At 39.5% G+C, this 21,650-nt stretch overlaps 1 protein-coding gene across 3 annotated transcripts in view; it reads right to left on the reverse strand.

The window, feature by feature from the left end:
• The window catches only part of VMP1 (vacuole membrane protein 1), a 68,351-nt gene that overhangs the window by 19,413 nt on the left and 27,288 nt on the right, over nt 1–21,650 (reverse strand). For all 3 annotated transcript variants that reach the window (XM_086762831.1, XM_086762832.1, XM_086762833.1), the window contains exons 7-9: nt 19,951–20,118; nt 15,127–15,258; nt 471–551 (exon numbers count right to left, since the gene is read on the reverse strand). In XM_086762831.1, coding sequence (XP_086618957.1) covers nt 471–551; nt 15,127–15,258; nt 19,951–20,118 — 381 coding nt within the window. The remainder of the gene's footprint in view (nt 1–470; nt 552–15,126; nt 15,259–19,950; nt 20,119–21,650) is intronic.

Raw genomic sequence — 21,650 nt, forward strand, 5'->3', positions numbered from 1 at the left:
CCTTCAGTGAACCGGCCTGTTTTTATCAGGTTCCACCCCACCATGCTGCACTATACAACAAATTGCTTTATCTTTTGAAAAAAGGCATCCCTTGCTGCACCATCCTTTTCTGATGGATTGAAAAGGAAACAGAGCTGTTCCAAACTCCTTATCTTCCAAGGAGAACTAGCTTCACGAATCTCAGAGGTGAAGTTGAAGGAAGGGATAATAACTGTTAGCTGTGCTTTTATGCAGAATTCACTGTGTTTGGTACTAATCTAGGATGGAGTTTCTCCATGCTATTGTACTTCCCAGTACCACAACCATCCCAGTTTTCTAGACACCACAGAGAACACAGAAATAGCAAACACGGCATGAAGACCCACATGGACTCCAATAAAACCAAGCCACAGTTTACAGCACTAATTTCATAGCAATGCATTCAATCTGCAGTGTGTGACTACGAACCCCGGTTATGGAAATGAACTTACTGAGGCGCAGGCCAAAATGCCGAAGAACCCAACCTTCTGCACCAGGTTCTGGACGGCCAGTTTAGCCCGGGAAGCAAAATCCTGCAAAGGAGAAAAATGAAACATTCATGAGGCAAACCCCCAAATGACCATACCTCAACACGTGTGTGATTTCAATATCCCGCATTTCCTAATTATCATTTGGGAGAATTTTTCGAACAAAAAGGCCAATTTGAAACTCTGGGATCAGAGGGAAGAGAGAAAAATTCTCAAAGCTCAGTGTGAAAATCTGACCACCCACATGTATTGAGTTTTGTTTTTCAAAACTCTGCAAGCAACAGCAAGTTCACACTGCTATGGCAACAGGTTCTCTAGTATTTATTTCCCCATATCTTCAAATTGCCAGTGCTGCTTATATGTTACTCCTTAAACAAAGGGAATTAATTCCTTCAATACCATTTGCAACGTTGAAAAGGTACTTTTCTCAAAACACAAAGCCAGAAAATAATAATCCCATTATTTATATCCTCAGTTCTTTGCTCTCAAGCCCAGGATCTTAACCAAAATAACCCATTCCAGGTACTCTCTCTAACAGACTTGTGAAGTTCATTAAATCCATAGAGCTGGATCTAAAACACTTTAAAAGCAAAGGTGCAGATCATATAACGTCTGAGCTATTATTTACACTACCATGCTAAGCACATGTTGCCTGCTTTTATTTTGTGATCACAGCTTTCATACTCATGACAAACTTGAGAGCCTCAAAGTTTACCAAATACACAGTAAACATTTTTAAAACCAAAGCTGAAGATTCTCACAAGCAGTTTATTTGAATGTGAGAAGTGAAATTACATGAGAATAAAATTCTTTTGAAGCAAAACTGTGTAAAAAGTTAAAAACAGGGTCAATATCTACTCAGGCTTGGCAACAGCAGATTCAGAAAACTGAGTATCTTTGTTAACAGCAAGCTTTAAAAAGTAATTATTCATTCTTTTTAAAAACCTACAAATAAACAATTAAAAGCTGGTTTTTCAGCAATGCAATAATCACTGCTTTAAATTTTGTAGAAAACTATCAGATAAATTTCACAAGGGAATTACTTTCATCAGTAACTAATGAGATTCTAAGTTCCAGAATTCAAGATAACTACAAAATAATCCAAATTAAATTTATGCAATTTTAATTTTGTTACAATTCTGTTGAAATCTTCACTACTATGTACACCAATGCAAGCAAACTACAATTGCTTGACAATGTTCTTGCATATTATTTAAATTCTGAACTATAGAACTGACATAGCTCTCTATGCCAAATTTAAAAAAAAAAAAATCTATAAGGCCATTTGCTATATTTTTACATCCCTTTTCCAAGTCTAACTTGTCTCCATTACAGTGCTTTAAAATAGTTAACAAATTCTCAAATAAACAAACCCAATTCTTACTGAAATATAAATAAATCTGTTAACATATCTCTATTATATATAGAGATATAAATAAATATACATAAATCATATTTATTATACTTTATATTTGAAAGAATAACTCAAATGAAAACAAATACTTAATCATTAAGAAAAATGCCAAATAAATGATATTTCCTACATCTTACAGTGGGACATTTTTAACCGCAGGAGAGTATAAAAATCCTTTCAGAATATGCTATAAGGGGTGAATTTGCTAACTTCTACCAGGAGTAACACCTTGAGACTGTGAATGCCTTATTGCAAAGACACCCTTTGTTGAAAACTCGCTCCTGCCCTTTTTCCTGCTGAACTCCCAGGACACGGAGAGTGAGCACGAGTGACGAGAACCCACTCCCAGGGCGGCTGGCGTCAAACACCTGACCTCAGGTTAGCAGAATCAGCTCTAGACCAGACCTACACGACAAGCAAAGTAACGTTTTTCATGCTTTTCAGTTAAAAGAGTGCATTTTGACACAAATTGTTCTAAATAACAAAACACAATAATTTTATCAGTGAACCAAGTCCAAAAAATCTTGCAACATCGAGGGCCGTTCCTTCTCAAACTCAGATTCATTCATCGTTATTTCCAAGCCGCAACAAGTTAACGTATGAGCACGGCCACGGGTCAGCCCCAGTCCGCACGCTCGGTCCCCCTGAGGAGTCAGGACATGAACTGAAAAGGATGTGAGACTTCTGAGAGCGGGATCCCACAGCTATCAATCAAAGGAAACCTAATGCAGCACACTAAGAGACAAGAAGTATTCTAATTCCTCAGCCACACACAAAAGCAGAAATATGTCTTCAGAATTTCCCTACAATTTAATTTAAAACGACAAAGCTTGCTAAAGCACAACAGGAATGTCCTTTCAACAGCAGATCCTGTTCTCTGAAAAGGTGAACTGAAAAAGTAGTGCCTTGCGTAGGAATTTCATAAGATGTCTCCCCCTCTACTCTGCAACAAAACTGAAGGTGACCATGATATTTTCAGTTCCTATTTTGTTCACCATTTCACAATGCTCATGGGGTTAGAACAATATTTTCACTTTTATAAGCCAATAAAGATTTTTTTTTCTCAGCTCCATAAAGCTCACTGTAAAATATCTTTAAAATAAAACACTGCAATCCAGTTATACAAATAGGTCCATGATATATTTCAATGGAAGCTGTTTCTATTCTAATTTTAAGATATTCACCCATTATCTCAGACTGCATTGCTGACACACAGTTGTGTGAATTTTCACAAGCTGGAATTGGAAACAAACTCTCTAGCAAGTGATCCAGAAACTAAAGCTTGCAGCACAGCTGGTTTAATAAGAGATATTATTATAATGATCTATAGATTGACTGTATTAACTTACTGTAAGCACAGTGCACCATTTTTCATCAAATTTCTTAAAAATAAATCTCACTCACATTTCTAGACTGCTACAAAATTCAAGGCTGCCTTAAAAACAGTTTTTTTCCTCCAGCTAAAAGACACAATTTTTGTTATGAAACCAATGATTAAAGTGTTGAAAAAAGAGTAACAACTTTGTCTCTCAAAAAAAACCCCAAACCAAGGTTGGGGCAATTTTGCTCACTTTATTAATTATTAATTTTCTTTTAAAAAAGTTATTACTCAGATTATTTCTTCTTTAAGTTATTTTACATTCATTGTCTGTAACAAAATACTCCATGGAAAGCACAGCTATAGCTCTAAAAATTTCAGTCAAGAACTTATAATTTGTCTTCTTTTTTCAAACTTTCTAAATAAATCAAAAGAGAAATTAAGGATTTTTTCCCTATTTTCTATGATCTACTGTAATCATAGCTAGAAATAATCTGCATGGCAATGTGCACATCAGGGTTGTAATAAAACTGTGTATTTGCAGCCTCAACATTTACTGTAGTGAAAACAAGTTCAGAAATACTTCTGTTTGGTTGCTTCCTTAAATTTCGTTTGTCAAATCTTTGCGACATCTGCAATAATAAAAAAAAAACCTTAAAAGTTTCATTTCTCAGAGAAGACAATCATCAGTTTCACAACTTTTACCTATTTCACAATAAAATTTTTCTGTTAGAAAGCCTGCACAGGGAACAATCTTTTCTCTACTTTTTTAAGCATCTGAAATAAAAGCAAAGCAACTTTTCATAACTTATTTAAAAAAAAAATAAATTAAAAAGACATAAAAGTTCAGCTACTTACAGGCAAAACATTTTCCCCCCAAATTACAGTATCTAGACTGGAGTGGACTCTCAGCTAATGTGATTCACTCTCTACAACATGTCAGGATACTTTAGCTCACTGCGTCCCTTTCGACGATGATTTGGAAATAAATTTCCTGTGACTGCTACAATACAGGCAAAGGAAGGTTAAATGATTAAACATGACTTCATTGGGTTAATCATCAGATCTCCAGAACTGGAATGGAAAGAAGAGGCATAAAAAGGTCAGGGCTGAAATACTGATTCACAAGTCTCAGCTGGCGGCTTGGGGAAGTTTGCTTCATCCCTGCCTTCAGTAAAATGGCACATTTTATTGATACCAGCATTTCATTACTACTTCTTGCAAAAGCAAAAAACCCCCCCAAACCTCCAAACCTAAAGGGACAGTGAAGAGAAATTACATGTTTTGCTGCTAAGTAAGATTTACCACACTTTTCCTCCTTTAAATCTGCATCACGGCACAGCTTTCAGTATAACTTATCACGGGCCGTTTATCCCTACAAAAAAGCCTTCCTTCTTGAAGGGTGAATGGACAACCTTGTCTTAACGACAAGGCTTCATCTCATCCCTCTGGGTTTTTTTGTTTCCATTTATAACTTGAATCTCTATTTCTTCTTTCTCTTTCATTGTAAAGTAAGTTGCAGAAGCTTTTCTGTATCTGAGTAAAGAACATCTCACTGGATTTAGTTAACAAGCTTGAGAAAAAAAAATGAAAAAAATAAATTTTTACTATTTTCCCTCTGATTTATTATCAGCAATCAGAATGGTCACAATTTATTGCTCACACTGAAATTATGAAGTCTCTTTTTTCTCAGTCTCTAAGAACAGAGATTGCTGATGGATCCATAGCCGTAACTAGCTGATGGTTACCGGGGAGCTGTGAATAATCAGCATTGGATTGAATCCCACAATCCTTACAGAAACAATCCAAAGACTTGGATATTTTCTTGAACGACTGCACAGATGGGCCTATAACGATTACGTAACACAACAGTTTTGTTTTCTAACGTGAAGTTGCAATCAGTTTTTAGGAGCATCAAGAAAGCTGTGACTCCGTATCACAAACCAACTCTTCCTTGCGTGCAGCAGCGATGACAGTTGTCAGTCTCAGAGATACGATCCAGAAGTCAAATGATTTGAGGCCCAGAAAAGCTTTTCTTCTATCACAATTTTTTTTCTGCTGTAAACAGGTCAAACACTTTACAAATACATTGGTATACAATGGATACAGCACAAAGGCGGCAGTCAGTAAAGAAGGGAAGGAGTACATGAGACGAAGTCCAATCAGAAGTTCATAGTGCACGTATCCTCTCCCAGTCAGAAGAGACAGTGACTTCACGTAGGACCAGGGGGAGTCAGCGATGCGAGTATTAGTGCAATTGCTTAGCAGGATATTAATTACCTAGCAGATGGTAGCTTTAAGAAGGTCAAAATGTATTTCTGGAAGGCTTGGGGGGTGGTTTATGCAGGATTCTAACAAAAAACATAATCATGAACAAACATTAAAAAATATAAAGGCATAAAGAGGGATCTGAAGTGAGTGTGTTGCACCTTTATGGAATGTGTCCTCTACAAACAAGGAGAATACTCAAGCTGCTGTAGAGACAGGTACTCATCCTAGTGCCAGCAGACCTCCTTGATGCGAATGTGTAACTTGCAGGTGAGGAAGAAGTGGACAGTCCTTCAAGATTTGAGCATAATTTATAACATGGTTATACTATTTACTTACTAAGAACAAAGTTTAATTATCCAAATAATAATCTGAAGAGGAGAACATTTCTTCCAAAGACTGAAGATAATGTATGAAGCTACATCTCAGATTATTAAAATTATAAATTCCTTAACATTTAAGAAGCTGCCTGCAAAGACAGTGCTCCTTTTTGTGTAAAAATCTGAGTTATGTTAAAAATGAGCTGCACAGTATTCTGTTTCTTCTGGCTTTCTATTACAACACAATGGAATCAAACACAACTTATGGGAGAATGACCATTTGTGGTTAGGCAATGAATTCTAGAATTTCAGAGGACTGGGAAGAATTATTAACTCATTGAAATAACGTATTAACTGCAGAAGAGCAGTTTTAAAGAAGTCGGATAGCTACCTACAGATTGAGAGGTTACAACATACATCCATGCTAAGGGAGGAGTGGATCAGCAACGACGTTTAATGATCACCACAGTAACCTGGAGTTAAGAGGAGGAGAACAGAGATCAAGATACGGTTGACAGTCATTGTCTATCGCTGCAAGTAGGTCATTACTCAGTGACCAAAGAAACCATTTCATACCTCTCCCGCAAGACATCAATGGTAACAGATCTCATGAGTAAGGTTCCAGTAAGTTGCAAGCAGGAATATTTTGACAGTGGTTCATGGCGGGACTATCACCCACTCTGTCAGCTGCAATGACCCTCGATACCTAAACGCGTATGGAAAGGGCTGTGGATCTCTGTTCTAGCTTTCTCAAAAATACTTCCAGCTTAATGCAAATAAGAGGCAAACTACAAGATATTTCCATCTTGATGCCTGGAGAGAAGAAGGTGTGAGAGGTAAAGTTCAAACTTCATTATCATTCAAAACTTAGGGAAAGAAAGGCCCTGTCTTGGAAAAACAAAGGTTTTCAAGGATTACTGAAAGCAGCTAAGGGAAGGTGGCAGCTGTAAGCAAGCACTGAAGTTTGACAAGAGGAAGGTATTTACATACAATAGGCAGACATCCAGAATAAGAGTAGTGGCTCAAATTCTAAACTTGGGAAGGAAATAAATCTCATTTACAGGAAGTCTGGGTTTTCTGAGGCATTAATTTCTGGAAAAGGAATAGAGTAACCACGGGAGCATGGGCAACTTACAGGAGAAAAATACATCCATGTTGAAAATGAAAGCACAGTTCTAGAAAGTACCAGATGAGGAAGAATGAACAGCAATGAACCAGAGGCCTTGACTTCACAGGCTTTACCAAAGAACTGTGGAAAGACAAGACAGCAGTACCTACAAGACCTCATCAAACAGACCATGTCCGAGCACTGAAAGCTAGTATGATTTCAAACCATTTGTAGCCAAGGATCAGCATACAGTAGGTACTACATGCAAATCCCAAGTCAAGAAGAAATCAAATAAACAGGTGAATTCTCCTAGTAGCCTTTTCTAGGACGATAATACTGAATACAGATTGTTGAGGGTCATGCACAGATTTATTTCCACATCTGTTTGTGTTCAAGTTCTTGAGGTTGGTTGCATGTTAAGGGGTGGTGCTGCAACCCACAAAGATAATCAGAAAGATGCTCATCTTTGGGACATGGTAAACTCAGACATATGAGTAACTACAACTAGTTCTTGTGCCAGAAAAACTGAAGTTTTTCCACAGAAAATACAGTTAAACCTATTGTCCTTATAATCAGATTTTAAAACTGCTGTTAGAAAAGAAAACCATAAGAAGCCATAGATAGAGCGGCGTGCAGAGCTGGATCCTTTGCAAGTCGTATGGGAACAGAGTGTAACAGAGTGAAGTGTTCATTCCAACAGCATTTACTTTTAACCTATCTTGGAGTAAAAGTGTGAAACTGCCCAGTACTGGATCCACTACATGGGAAATGAGACCTCCCATTACCATGAGTGGGAAGTCAGCCAGCCAGCTCTGGAGTAAACAGACTGTTAGCATTAGGAACTTGTGGGTATTTTCTTCATTTCATTAACCAACTATACCATAGAAAGAATATTTTATTTCCCTCGCTTCTCCCTCTCCCCTAGACCTTGGGGAAAGAACCAGCAAATGCTTCTCCATAATAAACTCCTCTCAGGAACTTTAGTTTCAAGATTTTAGACTGTTAAAATCCAACACCCTGCTCAGGTCTGGAAGCGATATAGCAAAATGAACACATAGGCTCAGTGACTTAGCAGGCACTCTCAAGCTTAGTGCCAGCATTTCCTACAACTAGAACTGAAGATCTCAGTCTTCTACATCAAGAGCCCTTTCACTTCACACTATGAGAATAAAGAGACTTCGTAAAGAATAAGATACAACTAAAGGAAGCAGTCTGAAGGCAGAGGAAGGAGCATGTCCTGTCAGTCTTATCAGATCCGTCCTGCAGAGCAGTAGCCCTTTTAACCACATCCCCTGCCACCTCTGCTCCTCAGTTCAGGTCTGGGCAGCAGCATGAAGCAACACGTCTCCTTTGACACTTTGCAGTTTTATAGCAGTGCACGTAAGCATGAAATAAAACTTCTTTGCTTGCTGAAGAACTACTGTCTATTCGCATCTTGTAGAAGATCTGGCAGTGAGCAGATCCCACAATCTATTTCATGGAAGAGAGTTGTCAGTTCAGCAATGTCTGGGACGCAAGGCCGTTAGGACAGTCCAGCGCTGGAAGAGATTACCCAGAGAGGTGGTGCAGTCTCCAGTCTCAGAGAGCTTCAAGACCAGACTTGACAATGCCCTGAGGCACCTGGGCTGATCTCATAGATGACACTGCTCTGAGCAAAAAGTTGGACTAGAAACTGCTCCAGGTCCCTTTCAAGATGAATTTTTGTGCGATTCCGTAACGAGATACTAGCAGCCACCTACAGAGAGAAGAATGAAGTAAAAGAACATCCTATCGCTCTGGTTCCCACATGTCAGCCATTGACCTCTGCAGCCTTTGCTTCTACAGTTGAGAGTGTACATCGGCATTGCCTCCACCAACGTGCTGGCTGCCTAAACTACCATTGCACCTGCACAGCGAGTGCTCATTTATCTCAAAGCTACAATTGCAATTAGTTATTGTGGCCACAGGTCTGCCGATCCATTTATAGTGACGTGATGAGCAATTTCAGGATACTGTCAATTTATTTTAATCCATTTTAATCCATTACAAACGATCAAGCCCTATTTTTGGGCAGTTTAAGATCCAGACGTTGTAAGGAAGGGCTCATGATTGCTGGAATGAAGCAACTTGCTGCTTTGCTTTAGCCACCATCATCAAGAAAGGAAGCAATTTTGGACAACCATATAGGGTGATCTTTTCAATCTCTTAACAAATTGGACTCAAAATCACCACCACTGAAAAAAAATACACTGTTTCTCCACAGAGAACTTAGAAATAACTTAAGGAAGAAAACCCATGCACAGAAAAATCACTTGTAGAATAAAAGTGAGCGACTTCTTACAGAGCTGACAAATCCTTTTGCACACCCAAGTCTTCCTACTCAGCCTAGCCAGATGTGCAACGCTAAGCATACCTCTCGCTTGTTCTCGCTGGGAAGTGCAGAGGTTCCCAGACAGCTTAGAGAAGTGGTCTGCATACCAGACTCTTGTACAACACAGATATTTAAACAGTGTCTGGAGTAGAGAAATAAAAAAAAAAAAGTAGCCCTTTTCTTGATTATGATACCATAATTAATTTCTATCAGTTATTGGAGGCTCTCTCTCAAAAAAATATTTTTGAAGCAGCTTAGCTTTCCCAAAAACTTGTGATCATTTATTGGTCTTTCTCAGAACACTGGGGAGTGAAATATCAAATACTTAGGACCAAATTGTTTCCTTAGAAACTTGTGTCAAGCCCCCTGTCTCACACAGAACAGGGCATGCAAACTCGCTGGCAGAGTTCAGCTGCTTCTCCACAACTACAGTGCACAAGACTGCTGGTAAACTCGGTGACATTCCTTCTGAAAAGGTTCGCAGCCGTTGTAAAGCGAGAGATTTGTTACTGAAAAATGCCTCTGAGTTAACATCCTAATATTGAGTGAAAATATTGCAGAGTAATCCAGATTTCTTCAGTGGCTCAGTATTTTCTGATTTATGTACTTCCACCCCAAAGACTAAAAAGAGAGGGCTGCAAAAATGAGTTTTAGGGGACAGACATTTACACAAAGAGCCAGTTCCAAGAAGAACTGGGAAAAGTCCTCTCTAGATTACCATTAGCAAATGTAATGTAAGGCTCGTTGCTGTTTTTTCCTTATCTGTAAGCAGGTGTGCAAATGAATAGAACAATGCAGGCACAAGACTGCCCTATTCTCCTGCCAGTGTCCAAAGAAATCCAGCACGGAGGTGGCTTACACATTCGTTACTCATAGCTCCTATTGTCTGCCCTCTGCCTATGTTAACTCTTTGCTACCTCTTTCCTCTGTAACAAGTTTCCCTATTTAAAGCTTTCATTGACTCATTCCAAAGCTTATTTGAACTCACTAATTTTGGAGAGCAATTTAAAACTACGCTGATACTTAGTATATTCTCTGCTTATTACATTGTCTGTCAAAAACCCCACACTTTACTATTAGCTCACTGTCAGTTTTTCAAGCTGCAGCATTCACAGGAAGTTTCTAAAGCGAAGCTTTGATTAGGTTTGAATTTCCATTTAATTAGGGGCCAAGATAAAAGAAGTACGATGCCTCCCCTACACGTACTAACAACCGCAGGCACCAGATCTGAGGAAAGCAGAGGCTGAGGACAAGCCTCCTGGTGGCCACCCGTCAGGCAGCCCAGACCAAACACCGGCCACCTCCTTCTTGTGCAGCACAATTAATAAAGAGAGGAAGCTGATGAGGAAAAGGGGTGACTGGAAGACTGAGGAAGAGAAATTGTGAGCGGAATTTAATGCTGGGTTTTAAAAAGTTATTTCTGGGAAAGCAAAAAAAAAAAAAAAAAAGAAGTCAAGGTTTTCCAGTTATTGTATGTGACTCTACCACTTCCATTTTTATGATAACTGCTTTATAAGAACCTGCTTGCGGTCTGCTCAAACTTCTTTGTTTTCTTGTACCGAATACCCTCAAAACCTTTTGATTAAACAAGCCAGCAGCCAGCGAATCCTTTTCAAGCAGGAACTTATCAGATACTAGCTGTTAGCTTAATCACGGGAGAGATCCACTTTTAATTTAGCCATCATGTTTTACACTGCTAATTAAGTAACATTTTGCTTATTAGTTGAACCTAATCATTCCATTTGAATGAAGTCACAGTGTCGTGTCAGAACACAGTGCCGGGTTCTCCCACCATGGCTGGGTGTGGTACCGTACTTTGTTCTGCTTCTGCAACGAGAAACCCCACATGAAGATGTGGAAAAGCAATCCAGCTCAAGGCACCGGACCCTTCAGAAATGCTGGAAAGATGGGTTTAACATGTGTCTATCCGTCACTATCGCAAAAGTTCATCAGTTTAACTCCTTGCAGACAAGAAGCCGGCTCTCGGAGCAGGAAGTTGTTCGGTGGAACTCCTGACGCAACGCAAACCGAAGCAGTTGCAGCTTAGTTTAATACAAACCCTCTTGAGTCCACGTTGACAAATTCTTTAACAAGCCCTGTGGTTACAGGGAAGCTGGTTTCAGTCTGAGTCACTCCTGTTCAAACAGTTTACTGGAAATGGAGGGGAGGGGGAATTTTCAGAGAAGTCATGTGATGGCCAGACAAACCACAACCAGTAGAGGTTCAGTGGAGTCAAAAACAGGTCCCAGCAACAACTGACATTCAGTGTGCAGATGGCACTCAGTCATTTACAAACGAGTTCTGCTGCATCTCAGCATTTCTATGGATTTAACCCTTTTCCAAGTTTGTATTCTTTCAGAGGCAGGACGCAGTTTGGAAAGTAAACAAATAGCAGTGGCTGATAGTAACACAGGCAACTAGAAAATATTTTTACATGGAAATCTGGCTGCAGCAGCACTGCACAGAAGCGAAGCCCGATGTGTAAATCATTAGTTCTTAAAAATATGCCACTTAATGCATCCAAACACTTAGAGTCATTAAGGATTAGATATGCAGCAAAGATATTAGTACTTTCTCCTCTTAGCAGGGAGTACACCACACAGCAACGGCCCACGCGCTACGTGTTATCACCAAGTACCTTGAGGCAAGCTGGCATTAGAAGCTTCATTTTCACCAGAAACCTCCATCAGCTTTAAGTGTTTCAGCATGACAGAGAAAAGACGAGCACACTAAACAATCAGCAACTGTTAAAGCGGCAAAAGAGAGTCCCTGCACACGTGTGTGTAGACATGAAACTGTACAGAGCTATGCTTGCACTGTATTATTACCAATGTGCTGCCCCAGCACTAAGTGATGGACTCACTTCCCCTAATTGAGAGGTTGGTGTGAACGGCTGCGCTGGAGAGACTCTCTATGGCTAAAAGGGGAGCTCTGATAAAAAACTCCTTTGCTCTGGAATTCTACTGGAAGAGAGTTAAGAGCAACTGAGATACCGTTTCAAACATTCGTAATTTTTAAATATGGCCTTAGGCATTAACAAACCAGACCGAGTTGCTCTGTTCCTATAGCATGCTGGGCTCTGCATTGTGCGGAGCTCTCAGAAAAAAAGAGCCCTGCTTGTAAACCACGCTCCTTCTCCAGGGCAAAGCCGCTCGATTTTAACACGAGCGGCCAGGAGGCAAGAGGAGCTCTGACACTCCCTTTATGTAACTGGGACCAGCTCACTGGAGCGTGCGCACACGGACGCCCAGAAAGCAGTGAGCGCTCCTTTGAAGTGAGATGCTTGTTCTGAAGCACGCGAATGGCAAGTACGAGGCAGACTTACACATCATCTGCAGGCTAAGGAGTTTTCTCAAAGCCTAGCTCAAGGAGACAGGTCACTCAGATCTGAGATTTATGACAAAAAATCCATCAATAGGCTCTTTAAAGTAAACAGTATTTTACACTGTGTAACTTTGAGTGGGGCACTAAACCTTTATGCCATTTAATCCTCTTAGGTCTCTTTTTTTTGGTTTTTTTTTTGTTTTTTTTTTTTTAAAGTGCCAAGCCAACAAGCACATTTCGCCTCACAGATCCTTCAGGCTGGATGTCATACCCATGGTCTATTCTCACCAGAGAAGATCCTCATCTGTTTCTCAAAACTACCATTGTTTTTGAGAAACAGCAGCTACAAGCTTTCTAAACAAAACACACGCAGGCAAAAACGTCAAGCCATTTGCCTTTGCCTTGTAGGCATACAGCAGCTCAGCAGAAGTAGAGGGGGAAGCTATTCTTCCAAATTTAACACACCCATTTTCATGCCTTTCAGCAAGGCAGGATGAAGGGAGACCTTTCTACTGAAAGGCGGCTCCTGTCATTTGACGTCAAACGTTTGTAGTAGTCCCCGTGGCGTGAGACACTTGTCACATCCCCCGTGTTTTCTTAAGCATAAGGCTTCAACTTGGGAGAGTGGGAGAAGCTGATGTAGGTAATAAAAACTGTTATTGAGCAATTTAAAAATAGACATCACAACTGCTCATGAAGAGCAGCTACAGAGCAATAGCGATAAGCTGTGCTGAAGACTGGGATTTACTCAAGGTCATAGGAAAAGGCAGGCCTGTCTCCCACAGACATCTAGCAAAAACACGACTGAAGCCAAAAGCAAAGAGGAAGTCATATTAGCAAATGGAAAAAACTGAACCGTCAGTTTTATGAGCGCAATACAATTTAATCAGATTGTCAAAGCCTCATGTTAAGAGAGTTTTGCAGAAACCAAACCACAAGTGGAGTTTTAAAAGATTTTTTTTTTTTTCCTGGCCATCCATCCACAAAACAACATGCTTCAATCCAAATTCAGTTGCCAAGAAAATAAAATCAAAAGTACTGGTAAATAACACCATCATTTTTCTTAATTAATTACACAACACCATTTGTTTACTAAGGGCAGTCAATACAGCTCGCTATATTTTGGCCTGTCGTGACAAAATGCTCTCTAGCAAAAGTTTTCTGCCCAAGAATCTTACCGTGCATTCTGGAAACCAGCTCTGGCTGCTCCCACAACTGTACACACATATAATTTGCTGGGAGAGTTTCAGTAAACAGAGATAGCGTTTCAGCTCTCGAGTCATGTATTCGGCTGGTTTCGTTTGGGGTTTTTTTTTTTTCACCATGACTGGATTTTTATACAGTTAGGGGTTACTTTGCAAAGCAAGGACTGATGATAGAGTAAAGACCAAAGCAGATCCCACCCCCCCTCCCACCACTGCATCTTTAAAGAAATTAAATAATTTACTATTTACAATAGCAGAAAAGTCCTTTGGAACTTTCTAGTAGGGGAAGGCTGTCAGGAAACACAGGGTTTACTGTTGGAATTACTAGATGGCACTCAGTATTTGCAGACAAATCACTTACTTTCATGGAAAAGCTTCATCCATTTTTTGAAGAGAGGGAAAAAAAGAGTAAAAGTATTTATTTGTATCAAGAAAATGCCCTGTCAGAACAGTTTAAAGACAGCAGTGCACGGTAAGTAGCATCTGCTGTTTTTTAAATAGCAGTCTCATGACCTGTTTCAACTTAGTGGCAGACAAAACAGGGTAAGAAGGAAAAATACAGAAGAGAAATTCAGTGGCAAGGAGTTTGAGGAAAAAATGTTTAATTTCTTCTAAGGCACTGTCAATAACTTCTGAAGATGCAAACTCCTGACCTGAAAGAAAAATTATCTACAATAATATCCGACTGATGTACAGCATCAGTGGCAAACTATGCAGTAACACAAGCAGTATTTAATCCATCAAGAAAATAAATGACAAGAGCAACAAAAAGGGATTCAGAGCAGTTTGGTCGCATTTTCACATCAGGAAAAATATGTTTCCTCAGGCTGATGAATGGGTCATGCTTTGGCCCCTGAGGATGTTAGTGGCAAGCAGGCAAATGTCATCTGAAGGGGATGAGCTGCAAATGTCATCTGAAGGGGATGAGCTGACTGAAAATCATCTCCTGGCCCACAAAGGCTTTAAATGCAGCAACAACAACCGTGATTATGGAACAGCACCTCCTCTGTCACTGGTTTGTTAGCCCACTTTCTCCCTACCTTTATTGTGCTGTTCTTGGAAGTTGAAATAAATGCAGTATTTGTAGCAAATACTTTGGCTGCCCTATTGTGTGTGCTTCAACAATCTGCATTCTTGTCCTCCTATCTCCAGAGGTATCTCTACCCAGTGGAGGATCTTTTTCCATCCCTGGGAAGTCCCTTGTGAACTCACACCAACTGATTTTTGGCCCATTACTATTTCATCGGAATGGTTATTTACCCCATCTAGTTGTTCTGTGTTTTATTAATTCTGTTGTTTTGCACTGTTCTTACTTGTGCAGTCTCTGCATGTTCCAGCATCTCCTCGAATTCCTGGTATTCTTCATCATCAGGTTCAGCACCAGAGAGTCGGGCCGCCCTCGCCATAAAATACGGAGGCAGCTCTCCAATGGCTGTGCCAGCACCCTGGGAAAAGAATAATTCTGATTTATTTTCATGGTGATTCTTAAATAGGAAACATGTGACATGCACAGTCCCGTGGCCATTTCAAATGATTAGAAGCGATGAGACCAGCTGCTTTGAGAAGTTTGCTTTTATCCATCAGGCCAAATTTCTCCCCATTTCAAACATAACACCATTCCTTGGAAACCCCACTTTCCCCCTTTCCTTCTTTAGCAACGTTCAGTTTTTCTCAGCACAGACTATCACGCTGCAAGTCAGCGGCTGCCGAGCCGCGGTCTGCAAGGTCAAAACGACGCGATCTGTGCACCTCTGGGGCCCTGCAGAGTGGCGCGCTGCCCGGCTCCGGCAGAGCTCCGCAGCCGGCGGCCAGCTGCGCCTGGTGCGCTGGGGAGGCCGTAGCTCGCCGCTGCGCCGCAGCCGGAACGCCGGCCAGGCCGGGGGCCCCGCTATCCCACACGATCCCTGACTCAGCACAGCGCTGCCATCTCACCCCGCCGCATGATGCCAGACACATTTGTCGGCATGTGACAGACCTCGCTCCTGAGCGGCTTTCAAAATAATCTGGGAACTCCTCCCCGGTGCCGTCATGTAGTTTACTTGTTCAGTCATGAGACTTTATGCAAGTGTTTATTAGAAAACAGGCTCGAGTTTTACTACGGCTATGAGCAAGGAAATTAAGGTTAAGCAGAGCTTGATCTCGAGTTTTCTCTCTCCTTTGGATGGAATAAAGAAAGCCAAGAGAACTCGAGATGAAAGCATGGTTGCTTTCTCACCACAGGAAAATTATATTTGTTTTCTCAGGACATCAAATGACTCATTTCGATCTTGTGGGTAAATGCAACTTCAGCTTAACCAAGGGAAAAAAAGAAAAGAGACAGAGCTAAGATTGAATGTATGGATAAACAGAGGCTAATGAAACAGGAACTGGGACTAAACTCAGAATGGGTTAAATATAGGACAGGTAACAGCACAATAGTTGGGCACCACACGGGAAAAGCACGAAAACTGAGCTACATGCAGATGGCTTTTCTTTCTTAGGGTCAGTTGTAACAAATGCTTTTCTATTCCTTTGAAGCAACGTGAAAGCTTTTCAGTTTCCTTTGTTCTTGCTCTATATGCAGCTGCAAGAAAGGGAGAATTCCGGCTGCTGTGGGCATTCCAAATCAACAGGTTGTGGTTTTCAATACCACTGCTCTCTGCAGTTGCCCAAACTTAAATTCTCAGTTTAAGCATATGAAGTGCACAGCCTCGTATGTTTATGCTCATGTTTTCCACAGAAGAAAAATTTAAACGAGTGCAACAAGCTGAACTTCATTAATCTGTGTATTTCTAGCGCAAGAGCAGATAAGCCTGAGAACAGTAGCAACATCGTTTCAGAAAAATTAACTTGAGGTTATGTTCTCGGGGTGATGCAAGAACAAAAAGTCACATTGCTTCTCCAGGCTCTGCCAATTTGCTTTGGCTTCATTTTGTTAACGGAGGAAGAGGTTCGCGTGCGTGTACTAGACATGAACTTTCTTTAAATTGGATAAGTCACATGCTCATTATTACAAAACATTTCAGAAGTGCAACAAAAATCATATGATTTCATGCGTGCTGCAGATAGGTTCCTTAAGTGCACGAAAAAAAAAAAGCAGCAATTAAGTGATCCAAACCAATCCAAACCAATAACTATTTAACTGCTTTTTATAGCATTAGCTGTCCATTTTCACCATTCAACTCTGAATGCCAGTTTTACATGGAGATCCCTTGGACTAACGACAAATTGGAAAGGCAAATGGTGATCAGAATTCTTTTACACAAATACATTCAGAAAAGGAAAATGGGAAATTACTCCACTAGAAAGAGTCTTTTAAACAGATTTTATCCTGGTCAGGACACAGGCCGCCAGTTCTGCTAATCCTAAGCAATTAAACATTTTTATTCTTTCTCCTTATTTCTTGTAAAAGACAAAAAAAGCTGCAACACATTAAAAATGTAGGGCACTATTGAATTCCTGGTCCCTGTGGGATGGAAGGCTGTGAAAACTGGCATGCACCTAGCAGATTGTTTTTGAGAGTCCTTCTGCAGGCCAGGACTGGTGGAGCCAATTTTAACGGTGACTGAAAAAAACATCATTTTCATTTCACCTAATAATTCCTTAGATACAGTGATATTTAATCCTCGTAACACTTATTATCAGCAAAAGTGGCTATCACTGACGTGCAGGGGACTACTAATGATTTTAATCTCTGGAAAATACTGTACCTGGTTAAAGTTGGCTGAAACAGCCACTGATGTTTTTGTGATCTGAATCAAATCCCTTGTGCAGATAAATCCTGGCATTCAAACCTTGCAGGATACTTAGTCTGGGCAGCTTTATAGTCCGAGGTCTGCAAAGTCCCCGCTGGGACCGTCCTGCTTTCAACATTTCACATGAAAACTTATATTGCTACCACCCTCCTGTCTCCCTCCAAACAATCAAGGAGATTGGCCAGATTTCACTTTGGAGCCTTTCAACATAATTTAACTTTACAAGTCTAAAGGAAACAGGGTGTCGGTGGTGTTACACCTATTCCTAATGTGCTGCATTAGGAGAACATCTGTATACATCCAACAATTAGCAGTTATCCAGCATTTATTACAGCTTCAGATTTTAGATCTAATTAGAAGTTGAGAGACATTCTGTGAGGTCATTCAATCATACCCAGATTAGGAATTAAACTTAATATTCCAAATTTCAGTTTAAAAGTAGAAAATTAATTTTTTTAATTTTTTTTTTTTTCACTAAGGTTTTGATTTGCCAAAATCATCCTTTACACCTTCTGGAAGTCACCGTTACTTTCCTGTTAAGTGGACTCTCAGTTTAAGAGTGACAAAATAAAAAATAAGTTTCTTCAACAGCTTCCATAAAAAGTGAACTGGAATTAGGACAAAAGAAACATACTGGAAGAAGCAGCAGCAATTGCCAACTTGATTTGGCTTACAGGAAATTAGCAAGCAATGTTTATGTACTCATGAAACATTCCAAGAAAGCATAACATTACACTAGACACCGCTGGTAGACAGAGGATGCTCCCAAGGGAAAAGCTAGTGGAGACAGAGTTCACCGAAAAGGTAGCTGACAGTGAATTTGAAGGCGAGAAGAAAGAGGGAGAAAAGAGTGGGATATAAACGCTCCGGCTCAGTCCTGTTCCCTTGTCCTTTCCCCAGCCTGAACCAAGAAACGCAGCTGAAATCAGGCACTGAAGGTACCATTTGTTCTCCCTCATGGCTGCGCAGGACACAAGCTTTCAGTGCGTGTAACTATGAACTCATTTCTAGACTACTTAATTCTCATCATAGTTCAGTTATTTTACATGCTGAAGATTAAGCAATGGATGTTCACTCTGAGCCACATTTTTATTTTGCAACCCTAGAAACGTAATTGTAAATTCCATTTTTATTACTCTAGTCTCCATTAAACAAACTTAAGCAGGAGGAGACCAGGAAGAAAATAAAAACAAATCTTGTATTTATGGTCTTATAAGTACTTGTACGTTTAGCTGTTTATCAAGCATTCAGGCAATTCTGTCCTCTCATTAGAAAGAGTGAAATTTAAGATGTACTTTGCTTCTTGAGACAGCTGTAAATTCACTTTCTCTGTTACTATTTTGACTTCGGTGCTGCCGCACTTTACTTCAGTCGGTGATGTGTGCAACCTAACTAATTTCTGTAGGTAACACAGCCACTGATAATTTTAAAAGTTGTTGTGACCAAAGCTGCCTTAATATATCTGTTCATATGATGAGAAAGAATACAAGGGCAAACATCAGATGCCACATATTTTCAGAATTTCCTCTCTCTACATTTGAATTGGACAACCAAAAATTTAATTATTAAATCAGTCAGAACAGGAAGTCAGTAGTAAAATAAAGTTAATTTGGCATGCTGTTCACAGCAGATGCATCTGTGTAAACTGCAATTCAAAATAATCTACACGTAATGAAAAAAACATCTTAACTAACCAAAATCCTCCCAAAATCAAACTTCTATAAAAAGCTGCAGAACACACACACACAAAAAAAAGGAAAATGGAAAGGAAGTTCCAATGACAGCGTTTCCTAAGACTCTGATTCACTTAAAAACTAACCTGCTTTTCCTGTTTTAAGTCAAACATTTGCCATGATGGAAACAGGCAAAAAAATAAAATATATAGAGTGCTGTGCTGCACATTTTTATTTAATCCATTGATGCTCCCCAGAAAAACATCCCAGCTATGATATTAGGACCCAAGTCCACTGTATCAGTAATTGCAACTTTAGCCAAGTTACAGGCTCAAAATTTTTGAAATTATTTATTGTTTAACTGCACGCAGTGTAAGACCTGACAGCTGCAAGATCATTTGGGATGCAGATACCCTTTCTGAAACTTACCTTTTACGTCAGGAGCTTTGAAGCACATGAGAATTTGCTCCTAGCATTTAGAAAAGCGGTCAGCACGGCAGCTGATAAAAGATAGCCAGTAATAATCTATTACTTCTCTTTAAAGTACATCAAAGTTATCCATGGCTAGAAGGTTGATCAGGAAAGCATCTCTTCACATTGCAGATATACCTGTTACTGTTGGCAGTGTAAGGCATCATTATTTTGATAATTCAGGATTTTTGTGTATTGCTGAACACAGAAATTAAGTGCATAAATTAAAATTGTTTAAGTTTTACAAAGCAAACCTTACCCACATGCAGGCCTCCAGCCTGACTTTTGAGATGATAGCCCACAAAGAGATGGATGCTTCAGCCGGCTCCTCATCGGGGCAGACAATTTGATCCGGGTAAGGGGGCTCGGGAAAATTCACTGAGTTACATTCATAAGCAGCAAGAGTCACTGATGCTATGTGTGGACCCTGAAAAAACACAACGAATTTCAAATGCATTTTATGTCAGTTATAATAAAGGTTAAAATTAAAATTCCACATTTGTCCCTGATGCAAGGGAATTTAGGCTAAAACTTAATGTCTCTCACTTTGGCCATTAATAATGTTATAGATGTAAAACACTGGGGCTTTTTTAGACCATCTGAAGTGCAATGTTGAGCTATTAATGCTCTTTAAAAAAAAAAAAATCCTTCTTGTGATCCACTAAAAACATTAAGGAGCCTTTTGCCATACCATTGTACAGTATTATGAGATTGCCAAGGAGAAATAAGAATCCTTATTTTTTAAAAAGCAGGAAAATTTTCAAAACTTTAAAATGTTCTCCTTAAGGTATTTATGACCTACGACTTTATTAGAGCAGGTGTTTTCCCTACTGTTGCTTTTAAAGGATCAAGGCATTTAAATTCTATGTTAATTTTTTTTTTCCATGACTGGTACTTTATGACATCTGACAGTGGACCTTCTTAACTTTTGGATCTTTCTCCAAAAACCACTTGTTTAATTTGTGTCAGTTTTTCTGCTTATACAAGAAAGTGACCTTGCTGCTGCTTGCTATAAATGGTTTGAAATATAAATCAAAACTTAAATGTTATTTAAATGCCATATAATCAAATTACTTCTAGTCTCCATCTTGCATTAAAAGATTTTTTTGGACAGACCTCCAAATAAAACTAGTATTAAAAAATCTATTCAGGAATTAAACTGCTACATACTTAAACCTGAAAGAATTGCCATTATTTTAATATAAAAGAAATTAGAAGCAATTCAAACAGCCTGTGATATGAACACTAGACATGATAGCTAAACAAGAAATCACTTAGCAAAAGGTCAGGGAAACGTCTGAGGAAGAAGGGGAAAAAAAAGTACTGAGTTAAACTAAAGTCTTTTCATAAAGTCACAGATTATAATAAATTTTAAAGTTTTTTTTTACATGCAGAACAAATTACACAAACTGTAACTTCTGCTGTTAATCATTTAATAAGTTTTGACGTCATGTTGGGAAACATATTGTCAACAATTTTCTTCTACGTTTTTTAAATGGGCCGTGTTTTATTAGACCAAATCAAAGCTCCATTTATTAGAGTTAGGAGGGAAAGTGTGACTGACCATCAGCTCCGCCATTCCCCTGCACCAGGCTTCCAAGCCCACTTTGAAATGCAGGAGCCAGAGATGGAGTCAGAGGACCCTGCAGCCTTCATTTGCACATTAAAGGGTGAAATTCCACAGCACATCTCACACAAAAGTTGAAGCTCCACTGCTTTTTCTAGACTTGCTGGGAAGAAGATTTTAGTTGGGTTCACTCACATCAACATTTCAGGTCCCACTGAAGAGAGCAGAGCACTGAACTTATGCAGTTACCTTGAAACTGTAATTTTTTAGTGGCAGTGAAATAAGAATGTTGACAAAAAATACCAGTTATATTTTTCTGTATGACAGCTGTGAGTACTGTCGTCATATGTAAACAATTCAAAATAAAATCATCCTTCTGGCATGCAACTGGT

Source organism: Chlamydotis macqueenii, chromosome 19 (genome assembly GCF_036417535.1).
Source record: "Chlamydotis macqueenii isolate bChlMac1 chromosome 19, bChlMac1.mat, whole genome shotgun sequence".
Lineage (NCBI taxonomy): Eukaryota > Metazoa > Chordata > Aves > Otidiformes > Otididae > Chlamydotis > Chlamydotis macqueenii.